Source organism: Lineus longissimus, chromosome 1 (genome assembly GCF_910592395.1).
Source record: "Lineus longissimus chromosome 1, tnLinLong1.2, whole genome shotgun sequence".
In the NCBI taxonomy this organism is placed as follows: Eukaryota; Metazoa; Nemertea; class Pilidiophora; order Heteronemertea; family Lineidae; genus Lineus; species Lineus longissimus.
Window position 1 is genome coordinate 28,994,922 of NC_088308.1, and position 27,651 is coordinate 29,022,572.

The window sequence follows — 27,651 nt, forward strand, 5'->3', positions numbered from 1 at the left end:
TTTGAATCTTAGAGGGCGCCACTGTCAGTAACTGTTAAAGGGAAGTCTGCCGCTTTAGTTGAAGGTGAAATTTGTCGATATTTCAAGTTGTGAAGAAAAAGCTACAACCGTCATTGGATTGCCCCACCTTTAAAAAATTGGCATGTGGGTATGTGGTTTTAGACACTGCCCATGTACTCGGCGCTGTGGATTCCTATCTATTGAGAGGACGGAACGCCGTCTATTAGTGTCGTTCCATAAGTTTATGATGGGCCAATCAAATTGGCGACGTCAAGGGTCACCGAGGAGAAGAGGATGACAAATAGCACGATCTCGTTGTAATATCTTTATTGAACAATAAATTATTAGAGTAGAATTTACAACTTTTTCTGGGAGTTTCTACAGCCGGGGATAGAATGTCCGGGAACCAAGCATTCTATCACTCACTTTAATCTGGAGCTATTGGCGGTCATGGCATCTAGTACAGAACCATTTATAGCAACAGAATACAACAGGCCCGGCACGCGAATTGTTTTTCCTCCTGAACCTTTGGGGCACTATAGTGTACATTTGTACAGGGACTTTCAGCCAATCAGATTTCGACAAATACATGACATCAGAAGTCTTAGAAACTTTAGAGCAGTTGGTGGAGCGCTCGTCAGAAATGGCAGAATACGATGTTCGATCCAAAGGTCGCGAGTTCGAATCCGGTTGTGGACAACATTTTTTTTTTCTTTTATTCTTAATTATTTTATTTTTATAATGCATTTCTTTTCCCTTGTTATTTAGATTTTAGATATTTGAGTTATGCTGCCTGCAACATAGCCTACCTACAGAAAGGACTTGAACAATAGCCTATCTCCAAGATCCAAGGGATAGTTCTTCAGATATTATATTGAGTGTGAATATACAATGAGACTTGTCTCATGTGAATGGTCTTCCTCCAGTATGAATATGTTTCTCTGCAATGAGACTTGTCTTTCGATACTGCCTCATGTGTATGGTCTTCCTCCAGTATATTTTGATACTGTATGCTTCAAAAAAGCGGTTCATGATGACGCCCCGATGACGACACAGATTTATCGGATTCTGATTGGCTGAGAACTTGTGTACAAAGCGAAAATGTACACTGTACTGCCCGAAATTTTCTGCTTTTACAGCAGAGTATTTCCCCCGACTCCCGTAAGGTATCGGCGATCTGTGACCTGATCATCCTGATAATGTTGATGTAATTGTGATGTCATGATGTGACTGGGCACTGCCACCTCGTCATTCTGAAGACTGGCACTCATCATTCTCGCTTTCACACCTCATGGGCCGAGGGGTCAGTCACCTCTGCAATCATGAGACAGATCAAGTTAATGGTCAAATTCAGGAACACTAAAAGATCAAGATTTCCTTACAATAAATTTTCAGCAAGACTTGCCTTTGACTTGGACAGTCGCAACGTGAATTAAGACTATAGACCTGCCACTTTAGTTTTCCTGGCAATATGGTCCATCAGAATAGCACCAGGTAGCATACTAATGCTGTCTTTATAATACCTTTAAAGGCACTATGGCAAACTTCCATCTCCAATCACATCAAAGTATGTTGGATCAAACACCCACACAGGGTCTCCTAATTATCATGATCATATACATTATCAAAAAGTAACATATCGCCTTCTTTTCGGCGAAACCGAGACTGAATTATTCACATTGTGTTCAACTGCGTTCATTTCGCAGTCAATTCATTAGTTACCAATGTATGCCTTAGAGGGGGCAGAATGGCACTGTTTAAACAAGAAGTCTCATCAACAGCCTCAAAGAATATTGGATCGACGGCACACAGGGCCTCCCAGAGATACTGTCAATGACGAGATATGACTGGGCCTTCTGTAAGATTAGTTTCTCCGCCAAACTCGAGACTGAAGGATTAAAATCTTGTGTTTATAGGCCAACAAATGCAAACACTTCCAATGAACCCCCTACAAGAGACGAGTGGCTCTTCGTCTCCCCGACTTTGACACCCTACTACGAACATATCAATAGATCAGCCAGCGGTCCTCGGTGTCGCCGCGTGGGTTACGTCCAATGAAATTGTTTGCAAATGTCAGGGAACCACGATCTGACATCCATAACCAGCGTATCCCCTTTTCATGCCAGTTACAGTCGGGTGCTACACCACAGTCGGGATAGTGGCCGCCAAATGAATTGTTGTTGAATTTAAAACTGTTAACTGTTAACTGTTAACCTTCATGAATTCAGTGGAGATTTCCACATCACAGGATAGAAGAGCAATGATGGGATCTCGCTGATTTAACATGATCACTTCCATCTTCACCATCATGACTTGAACGTGCGCCTTTAGTTTCTTTGAGCAAATGGTATTTGATTAGGGATGGCAATTAAAATTGCCGTTGAACATGTGCAAGAAGTGCAGTGATGTACATAATTCAACATGTCTGGCTTGAAATTTCAAACTGCGCAGTTCATTCCCGCCTTGATTGTATGACTATTTCTGCAATAAAAACCCTTTGAAACCAACCCATACCTTTATCAGGAATAGATACCGTGCTTTACCTTCTGCTGCAGCCGTTTTGATTTGTTTCGGAAAATTTGAAGGCATTTTTACGTTTGAAATCGGAGAAAGTGTTCCCGCGATGTTCTCCGCATCACACACACCAACCGACTGGCGTTCAAATCAACCGCGACCGATCATGATCAAAGACAATACATTTGTCGTCGCGGCATCCGGGCACCTCCTTAAACCAGGCCGGCTGGCAGTAATCTGCTCAAGAGAGACCTTTGTTCTGTCAATGATGAATATGACAGGCATTGTTAAAATGTGGGATTTGCTTTAGCATACATACTTGTACATGTACATATGCTGAGCTGTGGAAGTGCATTAGGCAGGTTATGTAAGCCAAAAGACGATGTAAATGCATTTTGTCGTATTGGAGAGATTTCACTGCACGAAATGGGTTGGAATACCAAGTTAATTTTGTTACACCGAGATCGGTATTCTAGCTGTGAAATGTGTTATAATTACAATATACTGAGATGGTATATACATTGTATTTCGAATATAGGCTAATGATCAGTATACTTCAGCACATTCTTTACCCCTAGTAGGCCTATACTGATATTCATATCCAATTAAACTAGATTCTTTCGTATCAATGTGTTATACTAAAGAACATGAGGCAATAATATTGGATATTAAATATGAAGTATAACACATGATCCATCACGGCATCCTACCATGCTGTAAGATAGAAACTTGAAAAATGCTGCGTCAGTATTCAAGTTGGAAGCCCTGAAGGCAGTAGGCCTGTTGTGGAAGAAACAAGGCTGTGAATGTCCTCCAGAAAATTGTGAGATTACAGAAAATTGTGAGATTCTAGCTTAGACCAAGTCAGTAGATTATGATGCATGTACTTGAATGACGTCATGCATGTCAGACTCCCAGAGAGAAGGTAGCTCAATCCAAGGAAAAGGATCAAGGTGGCTGTTTTACGATGAGGCAAAAACAATTTGTAAGGTTGTGACTGTCTTCGGAGTAGGCCTATGCAACTAAGCACCAACATACATTAGTCGGTCAATTTGACACACACAAGTACTTCCAATTTGCAGGATCCCCCCCCCCCCGATGCACACTTCATTAAGCTTAGAGTAACCTGCCTATTCGGCAAAAAGTCCTTTCTGAAAGACCTAGTCATCTCCGAAACGAATTCGATTTGGAGCGTAACGACTGGGGGCGAAACGACCGGATACCGTTTAAAGAGCTCGTATCACGTGACGCATGAGGATGGTCTGATTTTTGTCTCCGTTTCTGAGATTATAAACATTGCTGTGTTCACTAATTCTCCTCCTAGAAACTGATGCATTTTTATGTCTGAGTGACTTGGAGCTGGACTGGAGTGGACGGGATGACAAATATAAACGGTAATTTGTGCATATTTGCTGACAAACAACCAAAAAGTTGTTGATTCTCAGTGAACATTACATGGTGAATCTCATGATGATTGCATGGATATGATTAAGATAGGCCTAGGGGCCTAGGGCTAGGCCTGTAGAGTGTAGGCCTAGGCCTACATACATGTCATGTATGATGTTGATGTCATTTGATCCACACACGGGCTTGACGCTCTCCACCCCGGTAAAAAACCTATAAACCTCATGACCTTATTTTTGATCAGTCTATGATTATGGTAAACAGTAGCCACAATGTTGTTCATGTGTGATGTAGGCCCCCTATTCAATTATTGTGACGTTCTGTTTGATTTAATAGTCGTATCGCGATCGTAAGTCGACCGCAGAGCTAAGTTACCGGATGCCGAACAAATTTATTGTTTTATACCTTTGCTTTAACATGTTTTTGTTGCAGGTGCCTCGTCTGTGAATGACCGCCAGGGCCATCTCAACCGCCTCCTTGATGCCGTCAAACAGGTAACGGGTCGAAGTCACAATATGTTCAGCCAATGTTTATCGACTTGGCCTTGTTCGTCTTCCCTCAATCAACACTGGACATTATTCTTACCTTTTGACAGAATATGTGTGACCAAACCCTTGATGAGTTTGTGGATGAGCTTTGATTCTACGTTGTCATTGCTTGAAACTAAATGAAGTGTTTGCTACACCATTGTACACCTCGACCCCATTCTTATGAAGGGTGACCCCATTCTTGTGAAGGGTGACCCCATTCTTGTGGAGGGTGATCCATTTGCATAAGGCCACAAATACTCTTCCATTCAAATCTAAATCAGATGATGAACTCTGTTTTACTTTGGTCAGTTTTGATAATCTGGTGTACGATTCTTCATTTCAGTGTCAGGTTCGATTTGGTGGCAAGAAGGAATTGGCTACAGATTCAGATAGCAGGTTGGTATATGCCCAACATGTTCATGTCATGAGACTTGGCTGTAATGCCTGTTGCTTCGTGTTCAGCAGGCCTCTGGTGGGATGTGTGGAGTGAGTCAGCTAGGGAAAGTTACTGAATGTGTACGCGACCTACTTTGATGGACTGCCATTCTGCCTCTGGTATCCCCGGCAGTTGTTAGTCTCATTCCATGATAGTCTGCAACAGGCATTCTTGTTATGGTGTATCGTGGGTGAACATTTCGTTTTGGCTGATGTTAACATGAAATTTGTTTCTTCCTTTATTTCAGGGTTAGTTGTCTGTGTTCATCATGGGAGGTTGTACTTCAGCACGGCATGAGGCATACCAAGAAGGCACTCTCAACTCTCAAGTAAGTCTACTGTCGTATTGACAGGAAATCACCTACTGCTGTCACAAGGTATTCATGAGTGACCACTTCTCAAAAGATTGATTTCATTGCGGTACCCATGGTGTACACTTGACATTGGCCACATGACCAAGCTTGGCATTTGTGTCTGAAGGAGTTACACTTGAATCACCAGCGGTTTTTACCTCCTTCAGAGTGGGGTCATATTATCGGCAGCTATTTCTAAAGACATGACAAAATAGAACACTTCATCATTCCCAGGCACTGAAAGCATACCTTGTACATGTAGTATTCAGTGCATTCTGCCAGGATAATAAGGTTAAGTTTTGACCCACTTTTGAATATAACTGCATCTGCTGCATGGAGGTTATTTGTCATCTTAGAGCTATTGATCATTCACATTGATGGCCAATGGTAGAATCTATGGTGAGTTACCTCTCTCCTAGATTCTATGACAGAAACTTTGCTGTGAGAAGTTGAACTTGACCACTGTTTAACCTCTAACTTGTTGTTGCAGACAAGTAAGCGAGATGACTGGCCTGACTAAGATGACTGGTGTCCTCGCAGAGATCAAAAATCTGGAAACTGAACCAGGTATAACAAGAGTTTTGTGACGATACTGTGTTATACATTAATTACATTGTATGGCATTGTGACTCTCTCTGTTTCACTACTCCAGAGTTCCTCTATAGAAACCTATAATAGTGACAGACAGTCTGCAGTATGAAGGCCTCGATCAATTAAAAAGCACACTGTATAAAACCTGCTGTTCATGCCATTTGTTCCGAAAAGAAAACATGAGAAATGATGAAAATGAGAATCTTAATTGATGATGTTGACATTCCAGCATTTTGGCAGTTTGTGAAGGAGTATCTGAATAAACATGAGCTACAGCGCTATGCAATGCTGAAGAACATCCATACAGATGCCGGTCGAGGAAGGGCATGGTTACGATCGGCCTTCAATGAACATTCCCTGGAAAGATACATGCACATGATGATAGGAGATGATTCGTTACTAGTGTAAGTGAAGTAATGATAAAGCTTGAGATGTAAGGTCAACATGTGGCTCCTCAGATGAAGCAGATGTTTGGGCCAGAAAGAGTTGGTCAGAAAGTGGCTCCTGTATCAAACAGAGGTTTGAGTCAGAAAGAGTTGGTCAGAAAGTGGCTCCTGTATCAAACAGATGTTTGAGTCAGAAAGAGTTGGTCAGAAAGTGGCTCCTGTATCAAACAGATGTTTGAGTCAGAAAGAGTTGGTCAGAAAGTGGCTCCTGTATCATACAGATGTTTGGGTCAGAAAGAGTTGGTCAGAAAGAGGCTCCTGTATCATACAGATGTTTGGGTCAGAAAGAGTTGGTCAGAAAGAGGCTCCTGTATCATACAGATGTTTGGGTCAGAAAGAGGCTCCTGTATCAAACAGATGTTTGAGTCAGAAATTAGCTCCTGGGGTATCAAGTATGTTCAGAAAGCAGCTTGTAGTCTTGAAATGTCTATTGTGTGTTGTTGTTGCAGCCAATATTATGAGGACTGGGCATTCCTGAGGGACCAAGAGAGGAGTAGCATGTTACCCATGATGGCTGCTGGCCTAGGGTCCATTCTCTTTGCCATCACCATAGATGACCCAGAGCTCAACACAATACGTCCAGCACAGGGCTTACTTGACCTACCTTTCAATCACGCCATGGCACCAGTGCATGATGAGGATCAGAAACCAGTCATAGCTGGGGAGGCTGCCATTAATGGTGAGAATCTCATGATACAGGTCATCTTTGTATTGGCTTAGTTGATCAGAGCAGATATGTGACCCATCACAGCAAAACCAGGCGCATGTCGCTCTGAGCTTGACAGGTTGAGACGGACTGTCTGTTCATTTCTCTATTGTTTGCCTTTTGTGAAATATGAGCACATCAATTTCTTCCATTATCTCCTGGTGTCATTTAGGCTCATCTTCTGTGCGACAAGCGCCTGGTTTTGCTATGACGGGTCACATATGTTGAACTTGCTCACGCACGAGAAACTATTGTTTCTTTTCTTGTGGAGAAATACTTTTGATAGCTTAGCTACCTGAGGTGTAGACGACCAGCTTTCAACAGGAGATTTATCAGTTGAAGTTGCTTCATCATGTAGTGTTAGTAGTAGTGATCCATCCACCCACCCATTGCTTCATCATGTAGTGTTAGTAGTAGTGATCCATCCACCCACCCATTGCTTCATCATGTAGTGTTAGTAGTAGTGATCCATCCACCCACCCATTGGTTCATCATGTAGTGTTAGTAGTAGTGATCCATCCACCCACCCATTGCTTCATCATGTAGTGTTAGTAGTAGTGATCCATCCACCCACCCATTGGTTCATCATGTAGTGTTAGTAGTAGTGATCCATCCACCCACCCATTGGTTCATCATGTAGTGTTAGTAGTAGTGATCCATCCACCCACCCATTGGTTCATCATGTAGTGTTAGTAGTAGTGATCCATCCACCCACCCATTGGTTCATCATGTAGTGTTAGTAGTAGTGATCGATCCACCCACCCATTGGTTCATCATGTAGTGTTAGTAGTAGTGATCCATCCACCCACCCATTGCTTCATCATGTAGTGTTAGTAGTAGTGATCCATCCACCCACCCATTGGTTCATCATGTAGTGTTAGTAGTAGTGATCCATCCACCCACCCATTGCTTCATCATGTAGTGTTAGTAGTAGTGATCCATCCACCCACCCATTGCTTCATCATGTAGTGTTAGTAGTAGTGATCCATCCACCCACCCATTGGTTCATCATGTAGTGTTAGTAGTAGTGATCCATCCACCCACCCATTGGTTCATCATGTAGTGTTAGTAGTAGTGATCCATCCACCCACCCATTGGTTCATCATGTAGTGTTAGTAGTAGTGATCCATCCACCCACCCATTGGTTTTGTTACTGTTGTTCAATTAAGGTGTTGCATGATCTTGTGGTCAGTGGCCGTATTTCTATTTTTATATCAACACTCAGAACTGAGAATAACTTTTGTCAATGTGTGTAATGTTGGTTATTTCTCCTTTCTCTATGTTTGCTCTTCCTTGTTTCGTTACCTTATGTTGGTTACATTATGTTGGTTACATTATGTTGGTTATATCATGTTCGTTACATTATGTTCGTTACATTATGTTCGTTACATTATGTTCGTTACATTATGTTCGTTACATTATGTTGGTTATATCATGTTCGTTACATTATGTTCGTTACATTATGTTCATTACATTATGTTTGTTACATTATGTTCATTACATTATGTTCGTTACATTATGTTGGTTACCTTATGTTGGTTACATTATGTTCGTTACCTTATGTTGGTTACATCATGTTGGTTACATTATGTTAGTTATATTTTCTGTTTAACCAGACAAGAAACTTCCTGCTGCTGAAAAGATTAAAAAGAAAAAGAAACCGGTCAACTTTATTGATTTGGGCGGTGGAGATGAGACGTCAGAGGACCCACAGAAAGGTGCAACTTTCATTGTTGAAATCTCTGCATCCTGCATCTCACATCCTTTGATTAACAATGTAGGCAGATCTTTCACCTGAAATGTTTCTGATATGAATCCAAAGACTCTCCCAAGTTCTCCACAAAAGGTCTTTCAGTGTTGATTAAACCTTTAATACAATTGAATCCTCAAAACACAGTGAAACCTTCATTATTCAGAAGCACTTTGGATTGTGAGATTTTTCCAAATAATCCAGCATGTTCCCCACTTCTGCTACTTCCTTGGGGATCTCGTCATTCTGTCCTGTTGATAAACCCTTCCCTGGTCTATGCTCTCTATGTGAAAACCTACCCTACTGATTAGTCACCTTCTGCTGGTGGCTAATCCCTACTCTATTCCTTGTGTCCATCTCTTGTCTTAATAAGAGTTTTGATCTGGTGTCTTAAGTGCTTTCAACTGTATAAAGCTATTGAGTTCTTGTGCATGTTGACTGGTGTCAAGTAACCCTTTGTCTTTTGTTTCAGAAAATGTCAAAGTCAAAAAAGAAAAGAGGAAGAAGAAGAAAGTGGCTAAATTAGTATCGTTTGATGAAAACACTGGAAGCTCTTCGACCAGACCTCGCGTCGTCTCCCCGGAGCCCAACTTTTCTCCTGCCTTATCTGACAAGTCGTTTGATTCTGCCTTCTCTGCGGATTACTACATGACAAACATTTTGCCACAGGAGAAGGCGCCGGATTTACTGACATCAAGTCTTGCCGAGCCACTAGTTTCGACGTCTGCCAGCTCAAGCACGGGAACATTTGTCACACCAAGAAGTGATACTGACATCAATGTGACGGCCTCTTATCAAGCAAGTGCTCCAGAGGCAAACTCTACATTATCTAATGTCAAATCAAATTCATTCAGTAGCTTGGTTTCTGAGAATGGACATTCAGGGAATAGTCAGATGAGGAATCAACCTGGAGCCTCTCTCAGTCCTGAGAATCAAGCAGAACTGAACACAAGTGCAATAAATGAAAGTTTTGTGACAAATTTACAGAAACTTGACACGTCGCTTGGTACAGGTAGTGCTGATAGACAAGGATTAAGTCTTACTGGTCTGACGTTGGGCCAGAGAGTTGTACCTCTTGTCGAACTGAATCAGGGAGCGATCAAGGACGACCAATCAGAAGTGTCCAGCATTTACACATCGGCGCCAACCAGTCCTGTCAGTTTGACCAGTGGCACCACCTTTGATACACCGCCGCCCCCTGTGGAGAGGAGATTAACTACAGGAATACGTCGAAGTCCAAGTCAAACATCGCGAGCATCATCAACGTCAGAGTCTGATTATGGGTAAGAACACTTCTTTGCATGTCTCCAATGTTGCTGTTCTCGAATGGGGAAGTCTGATTGAATGGTTAGGGGAAGCGACACAGCAAGGAATGAAGCATAAGACATCCACAGTATTGCTGTTCTCGAATGGGGAAGTCTGATTGAATGGTTAGGGGAAGCGACACAGCAAGGAACGAAGCATAAGACATCCACAGTATTGCTGTTCTCGAATGGGGAAGTCTGATTGAATGGTTAGGGGAAGCGACACAGCAAGGAACGAAGCATAAGACATCCACAGTATTGCTGTTCTCGAATGGGGAAGTCTGATTGAATGGTTAGGGGAAGCGACACAGCAAGGAACGAAGCATAAGACATCCACAGTATTGCTGTTCTCGAATGGGGAAGTCTGATTGAATGGTTAGGGGAAGCGACACAGCAAGGAACGAAGCATAAGACATCCACAGTATTGCTGTTCTCGAATGGGGAAGTCTGATTGAATGGTTAGGGGAAGCGACACAGCAAGGAATGAAGCATAAGACATCCACAGTATTGCTTGTTTTGACCTAGCAGTCATTTGATCAATCAGTTTGATGATTTCTAGGTCACAGCTTGATGAGGTTATCTTGACTGTTCAGATGTCTCTGCTTGAGAAGTTTTGGGCACTAGATTGACCTTCTCTTTCATGTCTTGTCTTATATCTTGATTTGGCTCACAAAAGACAAGCGGGAATTCCCAATGTACTGCAATTGAACTTCTTATCAGGTTGATAAAAGGTGCTGTGAGTTGAAGTCCCAATCAGTTTTTGAGCAGACAATTTGAGGTAGCCATTCACTGAATTCATTCAATGATGATCAGAAGAGGAATCATGAAGCAGTGCAGTATTCAGATATTTCTGTTTTTCCTCAAGGATGCTGTTTGTTGCCAGTACGGAGAGTGGAGCTCCTCTCACTCCTATAACCAACAGTAGTGGTAGTGCCTCAGATTTCATGATGACCATGTGTTCTAAGACTGACGACACAGCATCTGTCGATTCCGCTAACCTTCCTGATTATTCATCCTACTCAGAGAGTGGTGTATATGCCTTGGCTATAGCTCAAAGGGGACTCATTGAAAGGTAAGCTCTAGAATCGGTTGTACTTTTCTCTTTGTTAAAACATTTCTGATCTCCAGGTCTACATGTACATGTAGTTGTTTGTTTTTGTCAACCTCGTGGACATGAGAAGATGGACTCTCCGGGTCCGGTGAAACATGAGATCATGTGATAAGGTCTTTCTCTCTTTCAGTCATTCTAGTCATGGTTTACGGACTGCCGGTGATGGTAGCTATGGACCTGAGAAGATGGACTCTCCGGGTCCGGTGAAACATGAGACCATGTCAACAGAAGAACTTAAACAGGCTGTTGTTGCTATGATGTTGAGGAAAGATGAAGTTGAGGAACAAAACAGGTATGTACCATGGCAGCTTTGATGGAGGATTGCACCAGATTGGGAAGCTGACCTCCGAGGAGAACAATGATGCTGCATGATGTGGGTTGGAACCTGCAACCTTAGGGTTGAGAGTCAAACACCTTAAACCACTCTACCACCAACTCTCATGCATGTGTAGTTCGCATTCCTCAGGTTATTTTGATGGTGGTGACCTGATACTGGGCCATAGTGGGTGACAGATAAAGTGGTGACAAGGTGAGGTGATGTAGCGGGTGTTGGCTGCATGGAACACAACACATTTGTATCCTTGGTGAAGATGTAATTTCTTAGTTTGAGTAGCTGACTCAATGCCAACCTGCCTGTCAAGGTGAGGTGATGTAGAGGGTGTTGGCTGCATGGAACACAACACATTTGTATCCTTGGTGAAGATGTACTTTCTTAGTTTGAGTAGCTGACTCAATGCCAACCTGCCTGACAAGGTGAGGTGATGTAGAGGGTGTTGGCTGCATGGAACACAACATATTTGTATCCTTGGTGAAGATGTACTTTCTTAGTTTGAGTGGTTAGCTGACTCAATGCCAACCTGCCTGGCATATTTTGGCAGAAAAAGGTAACCAAGGAAGTGTTTCTTTCAGGTGCCTGAGGAACATGCTTGACCAGGAAATAGAAATGTCTGCAGGACTGAAAGCTGAAATGGAAGAGATTAGAAAAGAGGACCAATCAGTGGCGGAGAGGGATCAGTCAAAGATTCAGGCTTTGTCACGGTCAGTTTATAGGTGATGGCTCTCGAAAAGTGTTGTCAAGACTTATCTTGCTATAATCGTCTATTTTGCCAGCCTCTGTACATGTGTGATTACAATATTTAAATGATTTTATTTAGCTAAAATCATGTCATAATCTTGAGAATACTACTTAAGGTTGACATCTTTTGTGTCCCCTCATTTACAGAGAGAACGAATTGCTCAAACACCAGCTAAAGAAATATGTCAACGCAGTGCAGCTTTTGAGGAGGGAAGGTCTAGCAGCCGAGGCAAAGACAGGTATCCACTTAGATGCCCCTCAGCCCCCACTGCCACCAGAAAAACCTGCTGTTGACTACAGCTTCGAGGCGAGTGAGTTTGAGAAGAAGTTGATCCAGGTGGCGGAGATGCACGGTGAACTGATGGAGTTTAACGAGGTGCTGCATCGCCAGCTGAACGCCAAGGAGAACGAGCTGAAGAGACTGAAGCAGGATATCATTGAGTTGAGAGGACCAGTAAGTTTCTAAATCTCTTGCTGGGAGAGTCGTTGTCAAGCAATCGGCTATCAGGCGAGGTCTGTTCTTGAATGGAATGTGGTCTATGTACATCCACTAACTTTAATGTAAAGTATGCAGTATACTATTCTCCACCAAAGAACAACCCGGCTCAAACTTGTGAATTGTTTCTTATGCAGTCAAAAACATGCCAAGGAAACTCAGACCTTGTTGTCAGCTTGTCAATGAGGGATCCTGTCCGTGTTGCTGGCCTTTTGGTTTACAATCTTTCAACCAGATTTACATTTTGAAGTAGATTTTGTCATGATTCAACGGCGATAACTAATTATCATTCAAGTCTTGTTTTGCTTCCAGCTTGGCTATGATGGTCAGTCAACAGACAACTTGAGTATATCATCTGACTCTGATATGATGAGTGCTGCCTCCAGGCCTATTGTGAATATTTGGATTCCATCAGTTTTCCTGCGTGGAACCGGTTCAGATGCCCACCATGTTTATCAGGTAAGACGTGTAATGTTTGACACTATTATTGATGCATCAAGTCTCTTGCCATGGGAGATCACAAAGATGTCATGCTCATCAAACTACAAGAAACATTCTTCATGCCATAACCAGCTGCCTGAAAGACATTCTGTGATGCGATTCATGTGAAATGGACACCATTGTCGGTCGTCATTGATGTCCTGGGTTTATTTCATTGTCAGGTTCACATCTTATGAGCTTGGCAGCGCTTCTGTGTTCAAGCTGAAGCTTGGCAGTGCTTCTGTGTTTAAGCTCAAGCTTGGCAGTGCTTCTGTGTTCAAGCTCAAGCTTGGCAGTGCTTCTGTGTTTAAGCTCAAGCTTGGCAGCGCTTCTGTGTTCAAGCTCAAGCTTGGCAGTGCTTCTGTGTTCAAGCTCAAGCTTGACAGTGCTTCTGTGTTCAAGCTCAAGCTTGGCAGCGCTTCTGTGTTCAAGCTCAAGCTTGGCAGCGCTTCTGTGTTCAAGCTCAAGCTTGGCAGCGCTTCTGTGTTCAAGCTCAAGCTTGGCAGTGCTGTGTTCAAGCTCAAGCTTGGCCATGCTTACCTCCTTCAGCACAAAACGAATCCCAATCTCGCACAAACTGATGATTAGTGGTTTGTTGTCTTCTCCAGCTCTACATCAGAATCCGTGATGTTGAGTGGAATGTGTATCGGCGTTACGCCCAGTTCCATGAGCTCCATGTCAAGATAAAGAAGCACAACCCAATATTGAATACCTTCGAATTCCCACCAAAGAAGGCACTAGGTAATAAGGTAAGTTGGCTGATGCACAACTTCATTAGTATTTGAGGTGGTGCCTCCTGATTGGGAGGTGAAAGATTCGTAGCTCTCGGCTGAAATGTGTTCTATGATCAACTCGGTCAAAATGGCTTTTCACCATTTAGTGATTGTGTTTTTCTTTGCTGCAGAGCAATAAGTTTGTTGAGGAGAGGCGGAGGAAGCTGCAGACGTACATCAGAAGGGTGCTCAACTGGATGCTACAGAAACATGCTGATGTTGCTGGCTCCATCACCAAGGAGAAGCTCATTGAGATTATTCCACTTCTTGGGTAAGATTTCGTGCCGATTGTTTGTCTTCTGTTGTAGGCTAGTTTCTGTCAGTTTCACTCAGGTTGGTTGTTTTCAGGGTGTTGGGCAGGAGATAGGAAGAGTACACAGGATGAACTTCTGCTGGCCATTGCTAATGTATGATTACTGTGTTTGTGTGTAGAGGGCAGTCTTGTTGTATTAGGAGAGGAGTTTGGATGTCAATCCCACTTCATCTCTGAAATGCCACTTTGACACGTTCTCTCATGTTGTTGCAGAGACATTCCTCCCCCGGATAAGAAAGGACGCAAGAAGACCCCAGCCAAGGCAGCGACCTCCCAACCAGAACCACCAACCACACCGCAATACCAAGGCTTATAGGATGGATGTGGCCAATACAAGTCGGCTTAACGTGTTGTGGAGGAGACCTTCTGTTATGGAGGGATAAGCATGAGAGGCTTCCACTGCCTGTAGGAGAACTCATTTGTTTGCTTGGATGTGTTCAGATCTATCAAACTGCTAACCACAAGCATGCTTTGCTGGTTAGCTGTCCTAATTATTTGACTGGTTTTAAAAGGACTTTGTCACAATCAGTACATGTCATCACATGTTATTTGGAAGTGCACTCTTTATGTTAAGTTTTAATTTGACAGTGTGTTTGGCAGTTGTGGCTATTTCAGCACATCCTGCATGCTGTTCAGCCTGTTTGTCCTCAGAGATATAGTGTTTGTATTGAACTGTTAATACAAGTCATGTTGTTTGCAAGTCTTCATCACATTAAACCATAACTAGGGCTTTATTCATAAAATCAACTGTGATTTTTTGGCCAATGGTAATAGTCATTTCACTCTCCACATTTTCTGTAAATATTGTAAATCTGGCTGAGAAACACCACTTCTTAAGATAGAAATAGTGTGAATGTGGCAGGATTGTAACCTACAGCTTTTTTACATGTTAAACATGTCGTTTCAGATTAAATGTTTAGAAACAATTTTTTTAATTTGTTTTGATGGTCATAATGGTGCCTGAGTCTTTTTATCTTTCTGACATGACGTTGAGTATGTTGGCCAGAACCCTGAGTCAAAACTCACTTGATGTAATTGTGATTTCATTAATCATGTAATTGATGATTAACTGTATGTGCTAATTATAGGTTATATAAGTATACTTCTCACTAATTGTTATCAAATGATTGTGTTCTTGTCGTGGAAATTGACACCAAAATTAGCTTTGCATGTGATATAAGGTTGTAAAGTAAAAGGTAACAGTGTGACATATATTCACAAGGCAAATATAAGAAAAGACTCGACTTGATCAGGCAGCATCATCAACTGATCAATGATACGACCCAGGTGAAGATTAGAGGGATTATGCTGTTGTTGATGTTTAACTAGGAGTTGTCTGATCTGCTTAGGGTTAAGTTAACTGAGTTTGGTCAGCAACATCCCGCTTCATCCAGTCCTATGAGTGCTTCAATGAGTCACCCTCGTGGTACACAGAGATGTCAGGTGTTGCCAGCCATTATCAAAGCCAGGGTTGGTATGTATGCCGTGGATAGCGGGCCGCACTAGCTTCAATTATCTGCCATGTGTAAGCTATAGAGATATTGATGTTCTGAAACACTGCGTTACATGTACGGTGTATATTCCAATGTTGTTAATGAAAGTTGCTAATAATCACTGTCTAATGTACATAGCGAGTATCATGAAAATAATGAAATAAATGTCATTGTTTAGTAATTAAGGTGTTGTGCTTTTTCTGTTTCTAACTGATTTCACTGAAGGGCCTCAACAGCTACTGTTGGTACCCATCAGATGTGGACCTGTACCCACTGTGAGGTGGGCGAGTGCACCAGGTTGCTGACACAACCAGAGGGAATCAATCCAGCTATGCCACTACAGTGGATTTGAACTAATAGTGTGTCGCTACCAGTGACTACAATGCCAAGAGGACCTGGACTGTGAGCCCCAGCCAGTAGACTTTGTACCTGCCCTTGACAACAGCAGAGAAGGAACTCTCAATCAACATCGCTTGTGCAACGTCTGGTTCAATATGGCCAACGCCTGTGTTCGGAGAGATCCAAGATCAGGGGACACTTTACACTGGCTTATCGGTGTTTCATTGTCCAATTAGAGCTCCGAGGTCTAATTGATGATCCACTATTGGGCTGTGTGTCCACAGGATGTTTGCTCGAGCAGTTCTCCTCATTCTTTGCTCTACCATGACCTTGTCATGCACCAGACAATAAACCTCTCGGGCTTATCAGGTGTCGGCTGTACCGTCTCTATTTTTCCCTTTGTGAATGGCACATGGCCTTTTGACTGAACAGCAAGGTTACAAGACAGGAGACCAAGCCTTGTATTCACAGGTAGGTAACCTAAGTTGTACAAGCACAAGTTCGCTAACATATTGTGTGATAGTGATGACAGCCATTGGTGACTTGGTGAATCTGGCGCCGGCCTATACGTAGTCTTCCTTTAACTGTTGCGATATCCTAAACTAGATTCTCTCCAATGATAAGCAATGAATAACAACCAATGATGTAGAATTGCTGGGCAATATATTGATGTACATCTTATTACCATGCTATACAAAATACAAATACGTGTAATCAAATTACATTGAAATATATTGTGAGTTTTAGAAAAACTATTACATACAGATTTACCTATAGACTTTGACAGTATCAACATACATGTATAACACATACATCTATTCTAAGCTAATTTTGTATTGTACGTAGTCAATCAGAGCCTGTGTACGATGATCCATTATGCTACATGGGCATCTGCTTCCAATCAAACATATAGGTGAGACCCGGAAGTACGACGTGAGAAATCAACTTGCTTGACCATGTCACAGGATGCTGGTCATACACATCTGTACTATTCACCAACCATATGTATCACCTATGATCTCAAGACCACCACAGCTGCAGGCTCTCACAGTGAAAACAGCAAAAACAGGACATTCTTAGAGAAAGAAAGAAGCACATTAACAATGAAAGGCTATCAGCACTCTGTCTAAAGCTACTGTTTACAAAACATCAAACAAAACATCGTTTAGAGCACCAATATAGTATGACTTTGAGAGATAACTCTACACCTAGACCAGGAAATGCAATCTGAGTGACCTGAACATCGCTGACACTAGTACATTCCTGCACCTACTCACAAGCAGTGGATATTTTAAATGATTCTGGTTGTTGTGGACTTGTCTTTCAAGATGTACATGCAGGGGGTAAAATGATGTAGCAATGAAATGCAAACATAAGGACAGATGACATCAACTATCAGAATTCAATAGAGACCATATTGTTTGTCTGACAATGGTTAGTGGAGTAGAAAGGAAACCATTCACAACCTGACTTGAGTGGTGATGTTCCAAGAGAAGTTCTCTTTATCTGTGTACAATATCGTGAAGTGCAACAAAATACAGATGGTTTCAAATATGGCAACCTCTGAACTGAAGGCATCTAACAGCTTTTTGATCAGAATCAAGAATGACCTTCATACCAATCATACCGCCCCATGTGCCACCTAGGGCACGAAGGGTCCTAAGTAAGTTCATACCAATCTGGCGTTGATATTGTGGGGATTCTTTTGAGAACTTGTTAGATATATGGCACCAGTACATGCAGCAATCCTAGTTTCGGTGTACGTGTACTTGCAAGCCTCTTACAGTTCATACACATGTGCAATTACTAAATTAGTACATATGTGGTGTCAACTTGGCCGAAATGAATTATACACACATTCCCATAAATCTTAAAAACCATTGAACGATTAAAAAATCACAGAATTATAATTGGACAGAAACTCCCATGACACTTTTCTGGGCAGAAATGCATCTCTGCCCGAAACAAAAACCTGAGGACATATATTGCATAATTGTCTCAGATACACGGTGCAACAACCATAAAAGACACCTTATATTCATTAGAACACGACTCAGAACATTTAGACTTGAAAAATATGGAACAGCTATGAAAGCAACAGGGTTATCAGGGCCCATGCACACAAGAAGGCAAGGCTTACTGGTAATGTGACACTCATCACCGGCAAGGTCAGAACACTGTCTTCACATTGCTCACAGGCTATTTGACTAAAAACCCATTCATATTATTAATTGACATTTTGATTGACATTCTCTCGCAAAAAAGAAAAACATCAGTCACATATATGAAACTCCCTTTTAATGCTTTAGGGGACTCTGCAGTTTGAAAAGAATTCTTGCTCCAAACAGAAGTTGTGCATAGGCCACTAAGGGGCGCTGCCTGGTGGTTATTACCTGGAACCTAACCCACCTCGGCAGTACTGTCATTACCATTCTCCCTCATGGATTCTGCACGTAACTGCTCATCTTTGTAAAATGACAAAACTAACTTTTCTGCATCTAAATGAGATGCATAATTTGGACTCTCCAGTTCTTTCCACCCACTGGTTTCCAATGCGACCCCCGACGCCGAGAGTGAACCATTCTGATTTACAACATCATCAGGTTTCGGTGTGCCAGCATCCACCCTCACATCCCTGTACCAAGTCCTGGCTTCATCAACAGCAGTGCGAACCACCAATAATAACTCCTTATCTTTATCCTCTATCTGTTCTTTAAGATACACTTGCAGCTCAGCAATTTTGCCAATGATTTCAGGGGCATCAAGTTTAGAGTCCAAGTTGTAGTATAAGCCAGATATTTCCCGAATGCCAATCCAGTGTTTGCGATGAAACGGCAGGCGAAATATGCCCCACTTGTACTCGGTGGGGATATTCAATATGAAGCCCATGATGTTCTCCAGGGCCAAACATTCAATGTTCCTGAAAGAAAGTGAACATTAGTTGAGTAGATCTTCATTATTCATACCTGAAACATGTGAGACTTCATGCGTGTGATTATCATGGTTTTAATAATTGTCCTAAGGATAGTAGATGCAGTTGTGTGGACTCATGTTTTGGCCTGTGTTAAGATAGACTGTCTAGAAATAGACAGCAATCCCAGTAAGAAATGAAGATTTACAAACAGATGGTATGCTTCAGCTACAGTAGCCATACTCGTACTGTTAGTAGCCTATGGAGACAACTTACTTTCTCTTATCAAACCAGACTGCCTGGAAACCTTTAGTCTGCAAGGATGCCATGATCACATTCACATCATAGTTACCAAGACCGAGAACACTCTTGTGGGGGTTGATCATATTGTTGGGAGAAAGTCTGAAAACAAAAAGGCTCAAGTTACATTTCTGATCATCATCATTTGTTAAGTTTCCATCTTGTTTAACTGACATCGGGTGAGGGGTTGTAAAACAGCAATTTTGCCTTCAAGAATTAATTTCAAGTGATAACTCCACACCACCATAACACAGTTTTACTTCTGTTTTCGAAACAACATGAGCACATATATACCTGAAGCACATTTCATCAAGGTGTTTCCTGGTGAAGGCATTCTGATCCTGAAAGAGATTGTTGAGTGCATGAAGGGCACACATCTCCTTTGATTGTTTCTCATGATAGATGGCACTATCCATTTCGATGCTCACACGATTTTCAGCATTCTGGCCCTTGATACATGACATCATTGTCAAGATCCTGCGAAACAAAAGAGATATAGATCAAATTTGAGCAGAAGACACATACAGTAAACCAGGCATGGAGCTTTTTTGGGCTGCAGATTGTAGACTCATCCTTGATTTGGCCAACAGCCTAACGCAGCCAGGCAAATGGGCAGGGCTCAGAATCCAAACGACAGCACATGAGCACAGGCTCCAGCCACAGCTAAGCTGTCTCAGTGTCAGCAGCCTGAGCAGGGCCCAACAATTCTTCCTTTCTTTTTGCAATATATTTACAACCATAGCAAAGATTACATACTAAGGCAGACACAGAAAGATGTGTATGGAATTTTCTACAAAATGCAGTAACTTACAGGGCAATTTATGAAATGAACGAGCGGTAAAATCAGGACTTTATCATTCCAAAACAAACAAAAATGCATCAAAATATTTCGACGATGTAAACTACGTCATCAGTATCTGTGAAGTCTATAGTTACAAGTTTTCACACAAGAGGCGCTGAAACACCACAACAATGCATTGTCAACATTCCGGAACTTGTGCCAAAATGAACATCTAAAATCCCACTTTTTACCCATGTGCACCGTGAAAACACCAACTACATTGTTTTATCAAATATATGATATTGGTAAGAACTTTATTGATACATGTTTTACCTTGCAAAAGGTCAATAAAAGTGGAATTTGTGGTTTGGTGTCAACATAGCTTGCACTGAATTTTGCATGCACGGTGTACACGCATGCGTTGTTGTTGACGTTTTGCACACACAGATTGCATTGACCCTGACCTTCTGTCCACGAATCGTGTACGCTGTGTATGCGTTGAATGGGTGCTGATGACACGGTGGTGCAAGAATTCTTATTTTGAATGAGTACGGTGTCGGTAGCTAGTTTTGTATCGGGTACCATATACATACAATTAATAATTTTCTGCCTCGGCCTCAGTCACTTGAGATGAGTCGGGCTCAGCAGCATGCTCAGACGCCTCGGCCTCGAGCTTGCTTCATCGAGCTTGCTGTAGGCCTAATCACCATCGGCCTAAAGGGTACGCTCAATCAATATAAACATTAACAATTGGTTGAGGTCTGAGAGTGAGGCTTATATTACAGGCCCGTTGCATCATATCCGCTGAGAGTATAATCATACATGTACCCAATCCAATGCCTGGGATTGTTCTGGTGATTGCACCACAGCCTGCCTAAATGTCCTCAGTTAAGTTATCTTTAGCACTGTATAAATGCCGAATAAAGTTGTAGAGTGCCAGAAGACTCATAACGTTGGACTTAAACTGTGCGATCGTGTAGGATGCATACTCGCAATACTTTATTATGAAGATTCTATTTGTGACACTTTGAATGTTTGATGAAGTGGTTGACAGCATCGTCACAACCAAAGATGTGAATCCAGCATAAGTTACCTGATTTATTGAGATTAGATGAAATGTAAGGTGCCGATCTTCTGTGGACATTGATATGTCACAACTAGGTGCATCTCTCCTGACAAAGTTGACCTGACATTGACAACAAAATTTGGATTACCGATTTGCAGATAAGATTCTGGTACTTGTTGGCAGTGTTGAATAGGTGAACCAGTCTTCTTTAGCTAAGGGTTAGTGTTTTCAAGGTAGATTCCTAGTTGATCAGTTGAGGTACAGATTTTCAAGTAATTCGTAAGGGCGTACAGCGTAAGGGCTGTCTTGCATAATCTGGATTATGGGAGAAGCCTCTTCATGATGATAATGAAATAAAATTCATGTTACTCATACTTGCAGTATCTCTGTTTCTCACTGTGAGAGATCAAACCTGAAGCATTGATGAAAAAAAAGACAAAAATGCCCAAGCCTTGAATATGTCTAGAAAATTAAATTTTGTAGCCAGAATCACGAGGGAGGTTTAAACACTGAATCCAAAACACTGAATCCAAAAAGGCTAAACACTAGTAGTAGCTCAGTAAATACATATCATGATAATATACTATCAGTTTCTACTGTTAGCTGTGTACTATGGATGGCAGCTGCATTTTAAGGGCATGGTGGTCATTAATTGAATTGAGAAATGAGAGTATTTTCAATGTCCTGCATGTGGGTCACCAGTTGTCAGTGAAGACAGCTGTCTCGACTCCTGACTGCATGTGTGTGGAAATGGACCATATGGCAAAAGATTAAAGTGGCATTAAGCTTCATTATCTCTTGATTCAAATACAATGTACATTCAGTTATGAAGTCATATGATGTGTGCAATGGCTCATATCATACAATGTATGTAGCTGTTTCGTTCCAAATTCTATAGCTCGCCAATTTGAAAAATCATTCCATTCGTCATCTGATGTTATTGAAGGTGTATTAAACTGGTGTGTATAGTATGTGCGTATGTAGTGCTGATGTTGTCAAAGCTGATCATATAGGCCTGACCAATTGATGTCAGATTGATTCCATGCCATACATAATGTTCATAGATCTACTTTTATTCTGCACAAAGATGTTTATTTAGCTGATGGATGGCTAAAAACTGTTCAAATAGTTGTTTGTACATTTACCCTTTGAGTCTGATCTAAATACTTCCATACATACTTTGGTGTACGTGTACGCAGAAATGTTTCCCATAGCGGGGACCTGAGGATTTGGAACAACCTTCACTGAAGAAGACATTGTTGGATCATGGTTGGTCAGTTGTCCGGATAAGAATACCAACCATTGTGGTATCTTTTTCATTTCAGGTGTAAACTGGAGTGTGAAGGATGGCGACTTGTATGAACGGTCACAATGAAGCCATCTTCAGTGGTGATGATGAAAATCTCTTTGCACCGGACGAGGCTTCCATGAACGGCAGCGAAGTCGAGATGAAAAGTATAGGAAAAGTATGTTGTAGTTGAGCATGATTGTACAGTACAGACTGTTGAATGTGGCAATCATTTGAGGGCAGACTCCTGTGGGGCAAAGACTTCACAATGTTACATGCACGATATGCACATCAGTTCAGTGAATGAACATCATAATCTAGCATTTTGAATGTCTTGTGGTCTGAGTGTTGAGGAGGAATCTTGACTCCAGGTGTAAGACATGGAGAGTGTCGTAAATCATTCCACACCATCCATGATCTTACCGTTGTTCTCCATTCATGTGAAGATCCCCATTCTGCTACTGTTGTAACCAACTCTAGAGTTGTAAGGATTGACCAGCTGGACTTTAGTTCTGAATGTCTCTTTCCACCAGACTGCCTTCGTAAGCCCTACAACTGAAGAGTATGACATATTACTGGAGCAGCTGCGAGAACGTGTGAAGGAGGGACAGGGAGAGACGATATATGAGCTGGGAGTTGGAGGTAAGGTGGTCGGGTATATTGTCTTAAACCAGTTACTTTGATTGTGACCAGTGAGAAGATGGTATCATTTCTACAATGTGGGATCCATAAAAATACAAATGATTTTGTACACATCCTCAATGCTGACCATCATCTCTGGCTGACACTCTTGTTTCCAGAGGCTGATACTCCTGGCCTGAGTGAGGCAGATATGGAGGCCTCGGCAGCCACACTGTCATCAATGGCATCTTGTCTTCACACGGATATCGTCATGTTACGAGGACGCACTGTACAGGATGGCATTGTCAGAGAATACTTGATGCGTACCAAAGCTGATGTGAAAGACTTTATGGAAGTCAGGTATGGTCATGTCTTACAGCTTCCTTCAAGCTATTCAGAGCTTATTGCTCCCATCTCTGCTGCTGCAAACAGTCTAAAGCTTGGAAAAGAATGAAATCCAATATTGGCATGTCGACTCTTTTCAATTGGACTTTTTACTCTCTGGATGATCAAGTTGAGTATGTTAGTTGAAATAGAAAGACTTGCTATTCCATTGTAGGGTAGCGGTGGTTGGTAATGTGGATGCTGGAAAGAGTACATTACTTGGCGTCCTCACCCATGGTGAACTGGACAATGGTCGAGGGCACGCTCGGTTACGACTCTTCCGTCACAAACATGAAGTGGATTCCGGCCGGACGAGCAGTGTTGGCAATGATATACTGGGCTTTGATAGTATAGGGAATGTAGTTAACAAGCCAGATCATGGCCATTTAGACTGGACTAAGATCTGTCAGGAGGCTTCCAAGGTTAGTCGCACAACATTTTGTCCAGGGAAATTTTGTACAATGTAACTCCTAACGCCCCTGGAGAATTGGTGCCATCCTATTGTTGACCATTGATTAGGGCCGAGGTCTTGAGACCCTAAGGGCCTATGGTCATCCAACGAGAGTGTCTTTTGTTGGCGTATAGAGACTTGCTTGGTGTGAGGCCCCTGGCACACCATCATTGGCCTTGCTGAAGTCAAACCCATGACTATGGTCTGTTACAGGCCTGTGTATAGTTCATCTGATTGATTATGTCATCTAAGTTTTGTTATATTTTCAGGTCATCACTTTCATAGATCTGGCAGGACATGAGAAGTACCTGAAAACCACCGTTTTTGGAATGACGGGACATGCGCCCGATTTCTCCATGCTCATGGTGAGGCTATATTACTGTTAGTCAGTCATTTATTCTGTGAATATCATCTATTCTGCCCTTGAAATGCAATCCATATCACACTAAAAGCTTGTTCATGGCTGTCTTCACATTGTCTAAAATGTGACATATCTTCCTCTTTCAGATTGGAGCAAATGCTGGTATTGTTGGTATGACAAAAGAGCATCTTGGACTTGCCCTGGCCCTGAATGTGCCTGTGTTTGTGGTTGTCACAAAGATCGATATGTGTCCACCAAACGTACTCATAGATACCATGAAGCTCCTGCAGAAGATCCTCAAGTCAGCAGGGTGCAGGAAGATACCAGTTCTTGTTCAGAATGCTGATGATGTCGTGTGTTCAGCTACTAACTTCAGCTCAGAAAGAATATGTCCCATATTCCAAGTGTCCAACGTAACTGGTGAAAACCTTGATCTCCTAAAGAAATTCTTGAACCTCCTGTCGACACGAATACGATGTAACGAGAGAGAGCCATCAGAGTTTCAGATCGATGACACCTTCTCTGTTCCGGTAAGACTATCAATAGCTGTAGGCCCATGACATGATATCTCTAATGCCAGTCACCTGGACGTGCTTACCACCATGTAAAAGGAAGTTGGTTGAATGACACCCTCTGCCTTGTTTGAAGTTCAATGGTTGAATGACACCCTCCGGTCATGAACATTGCCCAGTCATCAGGGGGATGACCACTAATCACGATACAAGTCTTGTTAGATATGATACTGGCGTCATTCATTGTCTTCAGATCACCTCAACCTTACAATTGCCCCAATGTCACTTGTTTTTCTTGGTGATTTCCAGGGTGTTGGCACTGTGGTATCAGGAACAGCATTACGAGGGCTGATCAAACTGAATGATATCCTTCTACTCGGGCCTGACCCACTTGGCCAGTTCACGTCTATAGCTGTCAAGAGTATACACAGAAAGAGAATGCCAGTCAAGGAAGTCAGGGGAGGTCAGACGGCTTCATTTGCATTGAAAAAGGTGAGCTGTCTGATCTTTCTACTGGTCCATGTATCATTTGCAGGCTTTGCTTCTGAGGAGTTGAGTACATACATTAGTTAGGCTTTGCTTCTGAGGAGTTGAGTACATACATTAGTTAGGCTTTGCTTCTGAGGAGTTGAGTACATACATTAGTTAGGCTTTGCTTCTGAGGAGTTGAGTACATACATTAGTTAGGATTTGCTTCTGAGGAGTTGAGTACATACATTAGTTAGGATTTGCTTCTGAGGAGTTGAGTACATACATTAGTTAGGATTTGCTTCTGAGGAGTTGAGTACATACATTAGTTAGGATTTGCTTCTGAGGAGTTGAGTACATACATTAGTTAGGATTTGCTTCTGAGGAGTTGAGTACATACATTAGTTAGGATTTGCTTCTGAGGAGTTGAGTACATACATTAGTTAGGATTTGCTTCTGAGGAGTTGAGTACATGCTTCTGAGGAGTTGAGTACATACATTAGTTAGGATTTGCTTCTGAGGAGTTGAGTACATACATTAGTTAGGATTTGCTTCTGAGGAGTTGAGTACATACATTAGTTAGGATTTGCTTCTGAGGAGTTGAGTACATACATTAGTTAGGATTTGCTTCTGAGGAGTTGAGTACATACATTACGTAGTTAGGATTTGCTTCTAATGCTTTAACTCTTTCTTTTCAGATCAAGCGTAATCAAATCCGTAAGGGCATGGTCATGGTGCATCCCTCTATGAAACCCAGTGCATGCTGGGAGTTCGAGGGCGAGATTCTTGTCCTGCATCACCCGACCACGATGAGCGTTCGTTACCAAGCTATGGGTAGGTCACTCGTTTGTAGCATGAGTTCAGAGAGAGGCAGAAGGCTAGATTTCTTCTTCTTGGCATTTGTTTGACAGATGATCCTGCTTTGATGGAAAATGTCCTGAGATGTTGGCCTCCTCCATACAAGCCACATTTCTCGGGTCAAGTCTCCTTTTCGATTGCTGGGATGTACCCCAGAGTGAATCACTAGGCTCTCGGTCATTTTTGAGGACGGTGAGAGTGCCCCTACATAGCTTCTATTATTGATATCGGAGTGATGTATGGTTCCCTCAACATGACAACACTAAAGCCTCTCACCTTTCTTTCCAGTGCATGTTGGAAGTGTTCGTCAGACAGCTACAATTATAACCATGTCAACAGAACACCTACGAACAGGGGACAAGGCAGTAGTCAGGTTCAGATTCATTAAAAATCCCGAGTATTTACGGTCAGACATGCGAATGGTGTTCAGGGAAGGGCGAACAAAAGCTGTGGGAACGATAACCAAGCTCTTCCCACATATATCGGCGCAGGCACAGAACACGCGGCAACAGAGAGCAGTCAAGAAAGCACAAGAGGCAAACCATCAGTTACGGCCACAGAATGAGCCACAGAAACCCAGCAAAAAGAACCGACGACGAGGAGGGGGTGGTGGGATGAACAAGACACCGTCAGCATGTTCAACGACATCAAACATGTCATCTTGTAGCTCAGAAAGTATAAAAGAGAACTGTGGTGTGTTGGCTGCTAGTTAAACTCTCATCATTCACTTTGGAGTGTTGGACTGATGTCGCTTACAAGAACTTGGACTAAACTTACTGTGGAAATCATGTTGTCCACTTTATTTATAACCGCACGTACTGATTGGTTCAAATGACTATTTGTGATTTTAACAACTCACCAAATCTTAATGAAAATGTTTTTGCCTGCCATGTTCAGTCTTTATTTGCATCCTAGATCCTGATTTTTTCCTGGTCATTGCCAGTTTTATTTTGAAGGACATGGGCATTATTATAGATTGGGATTTAATTAGCGTAGCGTATTTTTATATCTGTACTTGATTACAGAGATGTCATTAAACCATTGTTTGCCCTGATGTTTGTGTTGTGTTGGTCTGATCTCTAGTCATCGAGAGGACTTGCATGATGACGCGTTTGCTGCAGCTCAACTCCTGATGTTTGTGTTGTGTTGGTCTGATCTCTAGTCGTCGAGAGGACTTGCATGATGACGCGTTTGCTGCAGCTCAACTCCTGATGTTTGTATTGTGTTGGTCTGATCTCTAGTCGTCGAGAGGACTTGCATGATGACGCGTTTGCTGCAGCTCAACTCCTGATGTTTGTGTTGTGTTGGTCTGATCTCTAGTCATCGAGAGGACTTGCATGATGACGCGTTTGCTGCAGCTCAACTCCCAAAGATATTCTAAAGATGAAGCTGCTTCAACCTATTCATTAATGTGAAGCAGCACTGACCTGGGTATTCGCTTCGTGTTCACGGATGGGTCCTACTGGCTCCTTTCACTCCAAGTGGGCCGATTCATTCTGGATCAATCAACCATTGGAAGTAGCCTTGCTTTTGCTGT

General features: G+C 42.2%; 3 protein-coding genes and 1 long non-coding RNA gene across 11 annotated transcripts; 2 read left to right on the plus strand and 2 right to left on the minus strand.

Annotated features, from left to right (window-relative positions):
• Nucleotides 1-315: 315 nt before the first annotated feature.
• On the minus strand, nucleotides 316-2,666 carry LOC135482898 (uncharacterized). The gene is made up of 2 exons (XR_010446280.1): nucleotides 2,544-2,666; nucleotides 316-1,314 (listed from the first exon to the last, which is right to left on the minus strand). It is a non-coding gene; the product is annotated as an uncharacterized LOC135482898 (long non-coding RNA).
• A 1,095-nt stretch (nucleotides 2,667-3,761) lies between these two features.
• LOC135496400 (sorting nexin-29-like) lies at nucleotides 3,762-15,955 on the plus strand. 2 transcript variants are annotated; one of them, XM_064785741.1, is made up of 17 exons: nucleotides 3,762-3,908; nucleotides 4,351-4,412; nucleotides 4,792-4,844; nucleotides 5,132-5,212; nucleotides 5,727-5,803; nucleotides 6,057-6,231; nucleotides 6,723-6,952; nucleotides 8,596-8,697; nucleotides 9,202-10,012; nucleotides 10,899-11,105; nucleotides 11,275-11,436; nucleotides 12,054-12,182; nucleotides 12,367-12,673; nucleotides 13,028-13,174; nucleotides 13,804-13,944; nucleotides 14,100-14,239; nucleotides 14,495-15,955. In XM_064785741.1, exons 1-17 carry the CDS (start codon nucleotides 3,893-3,895, stop codon nucleotides 14,595-14,597), a joined length of 2,943 nt encoding a protein of 980 aa, XP_064641811.1. In that variant the 5' UTR covers nucleotides 3,762-3,892; the 3' UTR covers nucleotides 14,598-15,955. The 2 variants fall into 2 exon arrangements, with proteins under 2 accessions (XP_064641811.1, XP_064641818.1); XM_064785748.1 differs by lacking the exon at nucleotides 8,596-8,697.
• Nucleotides 15,956-16,759: 804 nt separating this feature from the next.
• LOC135496461 (josephin-1-like) lies at nucleotides 16,760-20,504 on the minus strand. Of its 2 annotated transcripts, none has more exons than XM_064785796.1 (4): nucleotides 20,439-20,504; nucleotides 19,619-19,801; nucleotides 19,301-19,426; nucleotides 16,760-19,033 (listed from the first exon to the last, which is right to left on the minus strand). In XM_064785796.1, the coding sequence occupies exons 2-4, from the start codon at nucleotides 19,789-19,791 to the stop codon at nucleotides 18,514-18,516; spliced, it is 819 nt and encodes a 272-aa protein (XP_064641866.1). In that variant the 5' UTR covers nucleotides 19,792-19,801; nucleotides 20,439-20,504; the 3' UTR covers nucleotides 16,760-18,513. The 2 variants fall into 2 exon arrangements, with proteins under 2 accessions (XP_064641866.1, XP_064641856.1); XM_064785786.1 differs by lacking the exon at nucleotides 20,439-20,504 and adding an exon at nucleotides 20,136-20,230.
• On the plus strand, nucleotides 20,268-27,168 carry LOC135496411 (GTP-binding protein 1-like). Of its 6 annotated transcripts, XM_064785758.1 has the most exons (11): nucleotides 20,587-20,653; nucleotides 22,070-22,130; nucleotides 22,497-22,637; nucleotides 22,993-23,101; nucleotides 23,260-23,440; nucleotides 23,640-23,886; nucleotides 24,185-24,280; nucleotides 24,423-24,806; nucleotides 25,098-25,280; nucleotides 25,955-26,090; nucleotides 26,403-27,168. In XM_064785758.1, the coding sequence occupies exons 3-11, from the start codon at nucleotides 22,518-22,520 to the stop codon at nucleotides 26,825-26,827; spliced, it is 1,881 nt and encodes a 626-aa protein (XP_064641828.1). In that variant the 5' UTR covers nucleotides 20,587-20,653; nucleotides 22,070-22,130; nucleotides 22,497-22,517; the 3' UTR covers nucleotides 26,828-27,168. The 6 variants fall into 6 exon arrangements, with proteins under 6 accessions (XP_064641827.1, XP_064641826.1, XP_064641828.1 ...); XM_064785757.1 differs by lacking the exons at nucleotides 20,587-20,653; nucleotides 22,070-22,130 and adding an exon at nucleotides 20,268-20,410; XM_064785756.1 differs by lacking the exon at nucleotides 22,070-22,130 and having other exon boundaries at nucleotides 20,564-20,653.
• Nucleotides 27,169-27,651: the final 483 nt, after the last annotated feature.